Source organism: Chanos chanos, chromosome 11, assembly GCF_902362185.1.
Source record: "Chanos chanos chromosome 11, fChaCha1.1, whole genome shotgun sequence".
Classification (NCBI taxonomy): Eukaryota; Metazoa; Chordata; class Actinopteri; order Gonorynchiformes; family Chanidae; genus Chanos; species Chanos chanos.
Window position 1 is genome coordinate 11,276,204 of NC_044505.1, and position 13,688 is coordinate 11,289,891.

Below are 13,688 nucleotides of genomic sequence, written 5' to 3' on the forward strand. Positions count from 1 at the left end.
GAGAGATGAGTAATGATCAGTTTGGCCCCCTCAAGACAAGCAAGCCAGCGACACATGAGTAATCACCAGACTGTTTTTTACTTTGTGTGTGTGGGGTGTGTGTGTGCGTGCGTGTGTGTGTGTGTGTGTGTGTGTGTGTATGTGGTTGAACTTTACACAGACACATTACTCTTTGTCTTCTACATGTTGTGCCTACCTTACTTGAACTGGACATTAGAAAACATTGTGCAGTAACTGGACATTAGAAAACAGACACGCTGTGTAGTTACTCCATGGTTTCTCTTTATCGCTCTCTCTCAATCTCTCTCACACTCTCTCTCTTTCACACACTCTCTCTCTCTCTCTCTCTCCTTCTCTCCCTCTCTCCCTTTCTCCCTCGCTCTCTCATTCTGATAAGAGGAGATGTGAGTGTTGGTGAGACAGGCCTGTTTTACTTAATGACTCCCCGGCCGCTGTTGCGCTGCAGGCTAAAGCTCCCATCTCTCCCCTCCCTGCCCACGGCTCAGGGCCTCCTCTTCTTTTCTCATCCTGCACGGTTATGAGAAAAGCAGGTGAGGTGGTTACTCCCACTCCAATCTCACAGCAATAAACATTCTCTCTCTCTCTCTCTCACTGACTTTACAGTTTCTCTTCTATTTCATTACTGTCAGTTCCCTCTCAGAAGATGACAGTGTGTTGAGAGAGAGAGAGAGAGAGGGAGAGAGCAGGTGTATTACAGAGGGAGAGAGATTGAAGGGACGACTCTATTCCAGTGCATTTACACTGTATTGCAGTCGTCCTAATTAAATAGCTGCTTATCTGCTCTCCCGGCAGCCAACGCAGTGCCGACGCAGAACCTGGTGTCGTGCCGTAGAGTTACAGATAGAAATTCTATAGCGGTTAGCCTCTCTAACCACACATCTACAAACAATCACCGGTCCTAATAAACAGCCAAACGGTTTAGTTCAAATACGCACAACACAAAACGCAATCTGTGTCACAGAAACAAGGAATGTTTTACAACCCACCATAGGTTTTATGTGTGCAGTTTTTTTTTTTGTGGGTAACTTCTTTTTTGAGTGTCTTAATGGACAATTAACACCAAAAAAAAAGCTCAAATAACGTCCTCCTAAAATCTACTGCGTGTCGTTTTCAAACTTTCTATTTCTGTAATGAAAACGGGGTTTTGTTTTTTTTTTCTTTTCTCTCACTGCTCTTGGCCATGATAAATGTGAATATGGTACGCGTGGGTGGAGAGTTTCATAGGCCTGTTGCTTCAGAAACCATCTCACATTTAGCGTTTAAACATGACACGTATGACTCAACATACACTCACACACACACACACACATACACACAAGGCTCTCTGTGAAGCCAGAGCAGTGAGGCATTGCTGGCTAGCTGGTCACATGGATTGGCAGGTATTCAGGATCTTTGGTGGCAGGAATTATGTCAGCAGCGTAGGTGCTATGTGTAAAGTTGCGTTTTGGCTCCACCTTGTGGACAATTGTAGGTATCTTCTCACGGAATTAAAAAAGGCTTAGAAATTTGCCGGAACTTTATAGCTTTGTTGATGTTTTATCATGATGAAGATTTCACATGCGGAATTATTTAAAATGTGAACCTGACTTCTTTTTGTCTTTCACTCAAAATCGCAAATCCCTTTCAAAACATCACAGATATAACATGTAACAATACAGTTTTGCCTATGCAACAAACATATTAACTGTCTTGGTTGTTTCACTTCCACTATAAAACATGATTTTCTCTCTCTCTCTCTCTCTCTCTCTCTAGGTCGTTCGGAGGGTGGGTACAAACAGTGCCGGCACGAGAAAAGCCCGTCCAAATCAAACGAGGTTATCAGCCCCGAGGTGCTCAAGATGCGTGCCGCCCTGTTTTGCATCTTCACTTACCTGGACACCAAGACGCTCCTGCGGGCCGCCGAGGTGTGCCGCGACTGGAAATTCGTGGCCCGCCACCCGGCCGTCTGGACCCGGGTCCTGCTGGAGAACGCTCGCATCTCCTCCAAGGTCTCGGAACATCCTGTCGCTGCCCGTGTCCTTATATGGCATTAGCCGGCAGGTTTCCTGTCGAGACCGAAAGTCAAATTGTGTCAGTTAACCGTGCGTCCTAACGAGAGCGACAGAGACTGAGGGACGGGTATTGATGTATCGTTTTTCTGAGCGGCCGCCGCGGTTAGAGGGCTGACCTGAAAACCGATTATCGGCCCTCTAAACGCGTTTCACCCGGCGACTCTAATTTCATTTACCCAGCTGAATCATTTCCTCCCCGAGGATAAGAGAATTATACACCGCGCAGACAACGCGGATTATATCACAGATCATCAAATCTATGACCGTCGGATTGGTTGTGACATGTGAAATGATGCTTTCTCTCTCTTTCTCTGCCTCTTTGTGCAGTTTTTGTGCACGTTGTCTCAGTGGTGTACACAGACCCACTCTCTCATCCTCCAGAACCTGAAACCCAGACAGAGAGGAAAGAAAGAAACCAAGGAGGAGTATCTGAAGAGTACACGGTAACGGTTCTCTTTACCTGTCCTTAAAAAAAACACCTCACCACCTCCCCACCTCCCAGCATCGCTGCATCCCAAAACATCACTCCACATCTCTTCCCCCTGTGGTGTTCCCTCGTACGTTAACCTGAGTCTTTAAGGTCAAGGAGACATTTAAAAGCTGTACACTGAGTCTCGCTTACTCACACACACACACACACACACACACACACACACACACACTCACTCACACACACACACACACACACACACACACACACACAATCCTGAGGAGGCTGAAAATATGCTGACTCGGATCATTTGCATAGGGAATTGAGCAAAGCGTTGAAGTCGCTGAGTCATGCGTCTCCATCTCTCACTGACTTCCACACAGACACACACATGCGTGCACACACACACACACACACACACAGAAAAACATTAAACACACAGATCCCTAGCCAAAAATACTACAGACACTCACATAAAGAAGTACATACCCACGTACATTACATACACACACACACACACACACACCCCTGTTTGTGTTAGCTCTGTTCTTCTCCGGTGGTTGTTTTTCTCAGTCATAGGTTGGTTTTGAGTCAGACAGCAAATAAGGACTAGCCAATCAGTCTAAGCACTGATGAAAATTCCCTCTATTTAAACACGCCATCCAAAAAGATGTCCCTTCAGTGCACCCGGTATTAATGAAAGTTAAATATTCATCTAAATGTAAGACAAATTGTCTTCATCTAGACTTTGCAGACCCATCCAGAATGATTCAACACAGCCTGCAGCAATAGCAAAACGCAGTGTGTTTGATACTGAAACTGAAGGGACGGGATTAAGTTCCAAGTCCCAAGTTCCAAGATCAAGGACACAAGCATATCCTGACTACAAATAGTTTTTAATGAGTTTTCCATTTGATATGCCCTTTCTTTCTTTCTTTCTTTCTTTCTTTCTTTCTTTCTTTCTTTCTTTCTTTATTTCGCCCTCTCTGTCTCTGCTTTCTGTACCAGAGGATGTCTGGAGGAAGGATTGGAGGCTTTGCTGAAGGCCACAGGAGGGAACCTGCTCATTCTAAAAATCTCTCACTGCCCTAACCTGCTAACGGATCGCTCGCTCTGGTTAGCCAGCTGTTACTGCCGCGCCTTGCAGGCTGTCACTTACAGGTGAGTCCAGCAGGGGGCGCTGCTTAACAGCTAAGAGATATAACTTCACATGCGGAGTGTAATGATTGGGAATGGTCAGCGGTCATCTGTTGTTGTTTTTTTTTCTTTTTCTCTCTTTTTTTTCAGGAGTGCCACAGACCCTGTAGGACAGGAAGTCATCTGGGCTTTAGGAGCAGGCTGCAGAGACATTATCTCCCTACAGGTGGCGCCACTCCATCCATGGTGAGGAAGTAAACACTTCTTACGCTTTGTGCACATTCACATCTGTGCAAACAGAGCCACAGTTATATCAAAACACATTTTAAAATATTCTGAAAAATCCTTTTTTTTTCTGGATACAGCTAACTGATTAAAGTAAAGTAATTCCAACTGAAGTGTGGCCACATACAGAAGTCACGTTTTCTTAAGTCATGTTTAAGCATAGAGCCATTTCTCACATTTTCTTCGTAACCGTTCCTCACAGTCAACAGCCAGCGAGATTCAGTAACCGGTGCCTGCAGACGATTGGCCGGTGCTGGCCCCACCTCCGAGCCTTAGGAGTGGGCGGGGCTGGGTGTGGCATACAAGGCCTCGCCTCATTGGGTGAGTGACGCTGAGAAGACTGCAGCTCATTAACTTTTGAATCAGATTAGTGACTTATGACCTAAGACCAATGACATAAGCTGATACCATTGTACTATTTATTATATAGCCAGTACTGACAAAAGGCATAAAAAGGCTTAATGAAACTTACATCTGAAGTCTGTCGCGTCTGCTTTCGTTGAATGCATTGTTAAATGAACAATACCCAGTGGGATTAATTGCATCGCTTTAAAAATTCGAAAAGACGCGCGTTTCCGGAATGCAAATGAGGCGAGAGACGTTGGCATTTCTATGCGTGTCAAATTTCAACGCCGCGTCGAAAGTAAAATTTGACCTTCTTAATTCACTTTGTGAAAGCAATTAGACCGTTTTTAAAAAAGACTTGTGAGTCAGAATCGACTTCTCACACAGAGGCCATTAAGGGGGGAAACTGTGCCCCCGTGTGTGTGTGTGTGTGTTTTTTTTCTTTTTAATTGAGACGCGCGGCCCATTGAAGTTACACGTCACTCTCACAATGCAGCGTTCCAAAGAGAACCTGTCGCCACCCTCCCCCGTCCTGCGCCTTTTTTATTTTATCTTTTTTTTTTTCAGTCCTTTTGTTTCACTCCATTTGTGAACTTCACCGTCAAACTCTTATTACGAAACGTCCGCGAGATCAAAAGAAAAAAGAAAAGGAAAAAAAAAAGAATGAAACCTAAAGAGATTTAGTCGAGGCATTGTCCTTCCTGCGTCTGACTCATCCGACTTACAGCTTCCCGGCGCGCCGAGTCTAAGAGACGACCAGGGAACCTGAACTCTGAACTCTGAACCCTGCGGTGCGGCGGCGTCCCTGTCTCACCCCTCTGCCTTCACGACACGTTCGTGAACGAGAGAAGATTTGTTTTTTGGGGGGGTTTTTTCACTACCTGCTTTAACGTTCCTTCGGGATTTAAGTGATAATGGTTTTGACCTATTCAGAATGACTCACCGCGTCTTCCTGTAAATGAGGCTCTGTGCATTTAAATGTGACATTTAAAGATACCGTTTGGAGATGTGAAATACGTTGATGTTTTGGTTTTTTTTCTTTTGTTTTTTTCATGAGAGACAGTTGAACAAACTCAGATTGTAGTAATATTTGTGGGTTACCTTCAGAGTCCTTACACTGTCAACAGTTTATCCAAACACCTTGTTTGTTCAGTCATGCTCCTTTGTGTAGTTTTTTTTTCTCTTTTCCAAAACATTAGTTTCTGACTCTTAGAACCTAAAAAAGATAAGCACTATTGCAGTGCAGCATCCAGTCAACATGTAGCCTGGTCTTTTTAATTTGTGTGTTTGTGTCTGTGTGTGTTTGTGTGTGCGTGTGTTGCACATGTATGTGTGTGCGTTTGTGTGTGTGTGTGTGTTTGTGTGTGTGTGTGTGTCTCAGCGAGGAACTGCATGAGGCTACAGGTGCTGGAGCTGGACCATGTGAGTGAGATAAATCAGGAGGTGGCGGCTGAGGTGTGTAGAGAGGGACTCAAAGGTCTGGAAATGCTGGTACTCACCTCCACCCCGGTCACCCCCAAAGCCCTGCTCCACTTTAACAGTGAGTATACAGTCTGAACTGCATTACCCCAAAGCCCTGCTCCACTTTAACAGTGAGTATACAGTCTGAACTGCATTACCCCAAAGCCCTGCTCCACTTTAACAGTGAGTATACAGTCTGAACTGCATTGCCCCAAAGCCCTGCTCCACTTTAACAGTGAGTATACAATCTGAACTGCATTGCCCCAAAGCCCTGCTCCACTTTAGCAGTGAGTATACAATCTGAACTGCATTGCCCCAAAGCCCTGCTCCACTTTAGCAGTGAGTATACAATCTGAACTGCATTGCCCCAAAGCCCTGCTCCACTTTAACAGTGAGTATACAGTCTGAACTGCATTGCCCCAAAGCCCTGCTCCACTTTAGCAGTGAGTATACAGTCTGAACTGCATTGCCCCAAAGCCCTGCTCCACTTTAACAGTGAGTATACAATCTGAACTGCATTACCCCAAAGCCCTGCTCCACTTTAGCAGTGAGTATACAAACTGATCTGTATTTGCTGCAAAGGCTTGATTCCCTTTACAGAAAAGATTTGCTTTCCTTTCTTTGTTTTTTTTTTTTTCACTTTTGAGTTTGACATATTCCTCTGGATTTAGGAAACTGGATTTCAAGTTGCTTTCATTTAATTGGAAACACTATGAATGCATGAAACTGAGAAGTCTAAGGCTTCAGCAAACTGAATCTCAGCTTCAGTAAGATCAGATAGCATTCACGTCAACATCTTCAAACTGCAAAGCCAAAGGAACGCGTCCAACCTTAATCTATGGAGCCTTAAGAACAACACTGTAAAAATCAAACTTTGGACTCAGTTAAAAGTAACAGAGTCCCCAACAACAAAATATGCTCCAAACATATTTAATTTGACAGACAAACAATACAGATCTTCATCATCATCATCATCGTCATCATTGTTTGGTAGGAGCTGGTACTGAGACCATAAATTAAGTTGGTAGAACTCCACACATTGCAGTTATGCTCCAAACACCTCTTTCTCTCACTCCCTCTCTTTCTCTCTCTCGCTCTCTCAGTCTCAGCCCCTGAGTGAGTGATTACCAGTGCACATAAAGACTTTCCATTTATCAACATGCTCTCTCAATAGACTGTCATCCCTCATTCGTGACATTATAAAAAATAGAGAGGTAAAGTACCCTCTCATGCAATTAAGCCAGAAGAAAACCATCGATGTTTTCTCCTTCTCTCTCCTTACTCCAGGTGTGTGTCGCAATCTGAAGTCGATCGTGGTGCAGATTGGCATCGAGGATTATTTTGAAGACCCTAACAGCCCAGAAGCTCGAAAGCTTTTCGACGAGATGGTGAACAAATTGCAGGTGTGTAGAAGAGTGTGTAGAAACACTCGGAACATCGTACTCTAAACTCAGAACAGATCTACCCGTATGTGTTCATTATCCTCCTACTGAATGGTTTAAACAGCCAATTAAACCAGAGAAAGTTCCATGGGCTCTTCTGTCTTTGACATTAACGGCTTTTGAGTACTCTACAGAAAGCAGCTGTTATGTAGGAGCGAGGGAGGGAGAAAAAGAGAGAGAGAGAGAGAGAGAGAGACAGATAGGGATGTGTGAAACATGCCACTCCGTCGTGAGTCAAAAAAAAAAAAAAAAGTGAGTCATCTAATTTGTTTTGATCTGTCGAGGATAGAACAGGAAGCTCCCGGCGCTCAGACGGAGGAAGTGATGCGTATGGGCGTGGGGCGAGGCGGGGTCACGCACGCCCACGCGTCAAGCTGCGTCGTTAGGGTTTGCAAGGGACGTGAAGCCTGACTCACGGATCTTCCGTCTCGGAAATACAGTGAGTCAGGGGAAGCCCTCTGTCGGATACGGCCCGGCCCGACCTGTTAAGCAACACGTTGATGAACTGGGTTTCTCCTTTCGAGAAACTAACTACTGATCATAGTTACTCAGCCAGTTATTTTTACCTGTTATGTTCTTTTACTTTCTATTCCTTGCACTCTGTGTTAAAGTATCAAATATATCTCAGTATTCTTTGTCGAACGCTCTGGTATCTTCAGTCAGTTGGGTTCAGTGAGATATGTAAATCATGTAATACACATAAGCCCGGTATCGAGGTGAAATTTTCGGATCTTGAAAAATTCAGTTGCCCATACATTGCAGATTGGAAGACCTACAGTTTACTGTAAGTACTGTTGGTGTCGAGGGCTTCAGATGGATCGCTGACATTTGTGCAAGTACAGCCCATCTCTGTAATGGATTCCCACTGGGATGTCTGGAGGGTTTTTTTTTTTTTTGCCGGAGTCTGCATCCTTAGTGACATACGTTCAGTGCTTTCGATGACTGAAGGAACACACAGAGTTATTTCTTGTCATTAAGGCTTTACTTGTTTACTAAGGGGTTTCAAGCCCTGGCATTAGGATTGGTTTGAAGCAGAGACATTAGGATTGGTTCGAAGCAGAGATTCAGTCCAGAGGAGTTTGAATCAGTACGACCGTTAAATTCACAGTTGAGTCAAGTTTGAACCATTTCGACTTTAAAAAAAAAGGAGGATGACAAAGAAGTCAGGCCTCAGTTTAATGAAAGGTACAGTTTGGACCAAAAAGTTCAAGCCGATGGAAGGAACCTCGAAAGAAAGCAAACTCGAGAGGGGTAGCCCACCCTCCTCTATTTGGTATTCGCAATAGCCTTCTAACGCCCGTTCTTAATCTTTATTTTTATCCACAGGCTCTGAAGAAAAGACCGGGCTTCTCAAAAATCCTTCACGTGAAAGCTGATGGCCTGTGTTAACCCTACCCCACCAAAGGCAAGAGCTCAAAACACAGACAGGACATGTGGTACTTCGACAACTGATCAGGTCATTTCATCCTCACAGGGAGAGAGGCTGAGTCGGCTGAATCTACGGTGTCGGCCGTCAAGCCGTGGAAGCGTTTGCAACACCACATTGTAGTATCAAGAGACAGTTTAAACGCAGTCCATAGAACCATCTAAATACGACTTTTAAGACGTATGACGTCACCAGAATAAAATTAACTTATTTTTTTTTCTCCCCAAAAAGGTCAACTGTAGTTATCTTAATGGACACAGACCGCATGACCTGAGAAAAATACACAAAGACCCAGTGACGCTGGGATCCAGAACCGCGGACTTAAGTTTTGGTGAACGTGACATGCCTTGAAACTTGCCAACCACAAAAACAAACAAACAAACAAAACCAGAACTTGTTAAGAATCTGATTGAAATGTCAATCTTCACACTTATCTCTTCATAGCACAGAACTGCAAGCTAGAAGGCTGAATGAAAAATGGGTGTCTTTATGTTTTTTTTTTTAATCGTGTCTCTCAGAGGTATCTGTCAAAACATGTTTGAAGATGCTTTAAGGAAAGTGAAACTTAAACAGCACATATTTAAAATGCACACATGCGTAGACAAGTATGGATGAGGGAGAGTAGCGTGTATGTAAGTGTATATATGATTGTATGCAACTGTGTGTGTATGTGTGTGTGTGTGTGTGAGAAACAATTCCTCCCTTTAGTGTATAATATTATGTCTCAACTGGGCCAATCGTGACAGGTGACAAATGGTGACGTGACTGATAGCATTGATCTGCAATATCCCCAGTTCAGTCATCTTTAGTAGTGTGACTATTCGAAACACATCAGGCAAACACACCAGCTCTAGACTTGCTGTGTCAGAGCCCTTAGTGAAGGTTAGCATTTCTCCCTCTAGTACGTATAGATATATGTGTCCCTCAGCCAGTGTGGTTCCTGTAGTCCACAGGCAAATTCAAATTCATTTAAGTTCCACAGAAGGTCAGAGGGGAACTGTCAGTGGGCACTCAACTACCTTTTGAAAAAACAGCCACTTTCTTTTTTCTATCAGGGACCATCAGCAGCTGAATTCCAGCCATGTAGGATTTTTCAAGTGATTTATTCCCAACATCTAGGACTGTGACCCCCGTCGGCGTTCGATTATTTATGTCTTTGGTGCGACTCACCGAGAGTATCGTTTTGGTCTGTTCCACTCAAACCAGGCAGCAAAAAGTGATTTTGTTTTGCCCTCTCATAGAAAAGGTGCCATTTCACAGCTAAACATTATTCTTTTTTATATCTCGTTTCGAGAATGTTTATTGAATTTTCTCCAGCGTGCCATTAACGAAAATTGGGTCATCGAACACAAAGGCTACGATGATGCATGGTGCTGTTGATACATCAAAGCTAACTCCTGCTGCGAAGAAAAGGGTGGCTGTCTTATGTGGGTGACATGGTGCATACATTTCATTGCCAGATACAGCTGCAGTGTTTATATAAAAAATATGTTCTGGAATATTCCGCTGTCGCCATCTTGAAGCCATAAAGAGTTTGTATCTTCTGGATTCCCTCATCCCCTAATGCTTCTCACTCGCTGATATCTTCCATTCTCGGTTAAAGGATTTGAGTCCTGCGCTACTGAGGTTTTTCCATCTGACTGTCTTGCTCTTCTGTGTTGCCTCCTAGTCAACCTTCTCCCTTAAAGACGCACGTTTGTCCCAGACGACCTTCAGCATGAGACGACGTCCCCCAGTGGAAAACGTCTTCAAAAAAATTAGTGACACGCACACAAAAAACCAAGCAAATGAGTTTCTTTTGGGAAATGTCTGTTGGCTTAGAGAACCGGATGATCATCGTCGGGAGTCGTCCTTGGTTAACTTGTCTTATAAATCCGAACCGCTCGACCCAGGGCCTGGAAGTCTTCAGTTTCCCGCAACGTTATGAAATCATACGTCGAAGTTCCTGACCTTTTCCGAGCGAACTCAGACTTTAAGGGACGGGTCTGAAACGCGGCAGAGAATGAGCTAAGGGAGCTTCAGATGAAATGATCTCGTTGTCTCTGTTGTCTCAAAGGTCCAAAAGACTTTTTTTCTCTCCCTCTCTCTCGCTCTCTCTCTCTCTCAATCTCTTTCTCTCTCCCCTGTATCCCTGCACTCTGTTGAATGAGATAAAGAAAGTTCACATCTTTTCAAAGAAACTAAGTGTAAAAAAAAAAAAAAAGCAAAAAACGTCAGGATTCAATTTTCAAGTTCATTGGGAAGCAGCTAATGAAGGAATTAAGTGTATCTTCATACCCAGTGGAAAACTGATAGGGCTTACATGGAATTTTATGGCAACCTAGTGAAATAGATGACCGCCGACTACGCCATCCCGAGTGATGTGTGGAGCTATTTAGCCGTGGCTCTGATCCTGCTTCTAATGCTTGCTGATGCAATAATAAAAAATGCAGACAGTGGTTTATGCCACTTTCTTTATCTTACAGTACTGTACCAGTTACCCATCAGGCATTGGTGCACTACTTGGGCAAACCATTTAGCCCAGACACAAAGCACTCTAAACTGTGTTATACATTTTCTCGTAAGTGCTCGAGTCGTGGGGAGCATTCCCACAGTGCAACGCTGTACTTCCCATCTTAAATCTCTGCAGGTCTAAAGAGTCTGTTTTGCCCTCGAATCCAGAGTTTGTGTATGAGTGACGTCTAGTGGCCATAGTCTCGAGAACGAACGAGAGAGAATACGCATCTTTGTATATTTCCGTGTGACGGTGACGTTTGTTGGACATGAAGGACAGAATAGTTTGCCACATTTTATACTGGAGACTTTGCAGATATGAGCTGGAGTGTCTGGATACTTCATTGAAATCCTGCTGGGAAATTGGCCTTTGGTTGGGCACTCTCATATCTTGGGTTACATTAGAAGGAGGGAGAGTGAAAGAGAGAGAGAGAGAGAGAGAGAGAAAGAGAGGTGGATGTATGTTAGCGACACAACTGAAACTGTGCACTTGCTCCAGAAATTCACACTTTAACTCTTTAGGTTTCTGACAATCCGTCTTCTAAAGACTTTGAACACTTGTACATATGTTTGTTTATACAGAAAAAAAAGACTGCATTATGATATGGTGTTAATATGTTAAGGTCACACCTTTTCAGAAATTTCCAGAAGATGATGAAAAACATCATAAAACATTGCTTGTCTCAATGTTTTTTTTTTTTGTTTTTTTTTTTACCCTTTTCCCCAAAGTTCCAAACGCCCCAAATTTCAAGTCACCTACACAATGTATGACGTTCACAAGAGTAGTGTTAAATTTGCAGTAACTTGTGTACCATAGATACTTTATATTTAATGCGTATCAGAGTCCTATAGAGATGGAAATTATTTAAAAGAAAAAAAAAGATAAAATATTGAGCTATTTATTTCTATAAAAAGAGATGTCTATGGTGATGGCATGTTTGTGTCGAAACATTTTTCATCACGTTGCCTTCTTAATGTTCTGCTGTTAGTCGTTAGAAAAACTAGATGTAAAAGCTTAATTGCTTGCTGCGCTTAATTTTTACTCGTCTGACCCATAAAAGAAAAATATAGAAATAATGCTAATGTTTAATATGAAGGTGTTATTTGATGTTCTATTTGGTTCAATGTCGAGCAATTTCTCAGTATTTGACATATTACGATGCACTTTTTAATAGACGCTATTAGAGGTCTGTGGTCGCTAATTCTGTATGGTTTTTAAGGGGAATAAAAAAAAAACTCTATTCTTCAGTAGAGGCAGCGTGATGGCTCCGTTTCCATGGTTTCTGCAGTCGTGCCAAAATCACTGTTTGCTTTCTCTGTGTGGTAACATGATTATAAATTCCTCCTCTTGTAATACTGTAGTGAGCCGCTATGAAGAAGGCTGTACGTTTGCGGACCTGTTTTTTCAGGTTGTGGACGGCTTTCTGAACTGTGCGTTATCCACTGAAAGACATGGGATATCGACACACACACAGCAAACTGAAAGAGTTTTGTCTTCATTTTCATGCACTGTATCTACCAAACTTCTTATCTGTAAAAAAAAAAAAAGAAGAAAAAAAAAAAAGAAACAAAGAGGAGGAAATGATGGGAAATAAAGTGGAGATTTCTACGTCTGTTGAATGTTTAATGATAAAAAAAAAAAAAAAGATGTTACAGAGCTGAACAGAAGGGGTATGACAGAGCATTAAAGAGAATCAGAATTAGACAAGGGCTCCGTTCACTCAAACCCAACTCAACCACTTTTTCTGGCACGTTCCCTGTGTCGTGACATCACCGGAATGTGCCACCGACAGGGTCTCCCAGAACTAATCGGCCCACTTTAGACAACTGGGGCTGTCATTTGTTATTGTTATTTTACATTTTACACATCAACATTTCGAAAGAAAACACTGCAAGCACACAGGGAAGCAAACAAAACAAATAGGCATTACATAATATATATATATATATGTATATGAGCTTCGGATAATCTCTTTAGGTTTATAATCTCTAGCTACATCTGGTTGGGTGTTATTTTAAGATTTGTGACCATATAAAATCAATCATATTGAACAAACAAAACAGCACAGTTTGGTTGGGAATGGTGTTGGGTTTTTGTGAATCGTGTCCTGACTCTTTGTAGTGACTACTGAAACTCAGAGTCATTAGGACTTTTTGCTTTTCACCTCTTCATTACATAAGTCATTACCTATCTTCTGTTCAGAACCGCTTTCTCATGTTTTTGTTTTTTTTACTGTGTTTAGTGAGATTCTTTCTTTCTGTTAAAATGATTTGATATCTGTAGGCATTTGGTTGACTTTTGAAGTATTTTCTGATGATAAGATTCCGTACCGTGGCTTGATTTTTTTTCCTGTTGACGTTGGGGGTTTTTTTACCCCCCGGTGCATCTGTGATATCGTTTTGTGCCCACACATTCCGCGTTTCACAAAGCTTTGTAAGTCAAACTTAAACCTCTCATACCTCTATCGGACATGTTCCTTGTATGAATGATTGTACTTAATGCTCCTTTATCTCAATTGTGAATGTGCATTACCTCAAAGCTTATTTGGACAACCATACGTGCACATTTTAAAATGGTTGTTCCGTTTTTGTTTTGT

The 13,688-nt window shown here is 42.7% G+C and overlaps 1 protein-coding gene across 1 annotated transcript in view; it reads left to right on the plus strand.

Annotated features, from left to right (window-relative positions):
* Positions 1 to 8,561, plus strand: part of fbxo41 (F-box protein 41) — a 33,098-nt gene extending 24,537 nt beyond the window's left edge. Inside the window, exons 5-12 of the mRNA XM_030788295.1 lie at positions 1,774 to 2,009; positions 2,400 to 2,515; positions 3,511 to 3,663; positions 3,790 to 3,885; positions 4,127 to 4,245; positions 5,651 to 5,809; positions 7,018 to 7,133; positions 8,499 to 8,561. Coding sequence (XP_030644155.1) covers positions 1,774 to 2,009; positions 2,400 to 2,515; positions 3,511 to 3,663; positions 3,790 to 3,885; positions 4,127 to 4,245; positions 5,651 to 5,809; positions 7,018 to 7,133; positions 8,499 to 8,561 — 1,058 coding nt within the window. The remainder of the gene's footprint in view (positions 1 to 1,773; positions 2,010 to 2,399; positions 2,516 to 3,510; positions 3,664 to 3,789; positions 3,886 to 4,126; positions 4,246 to 5,650; positions 5,810 to 7,017; positions 7,134 to 8,498) is intronic.
* The last annotated feature ends 5,127 nt before the right edge of the window (positions 8,562 to 13,688 follow it).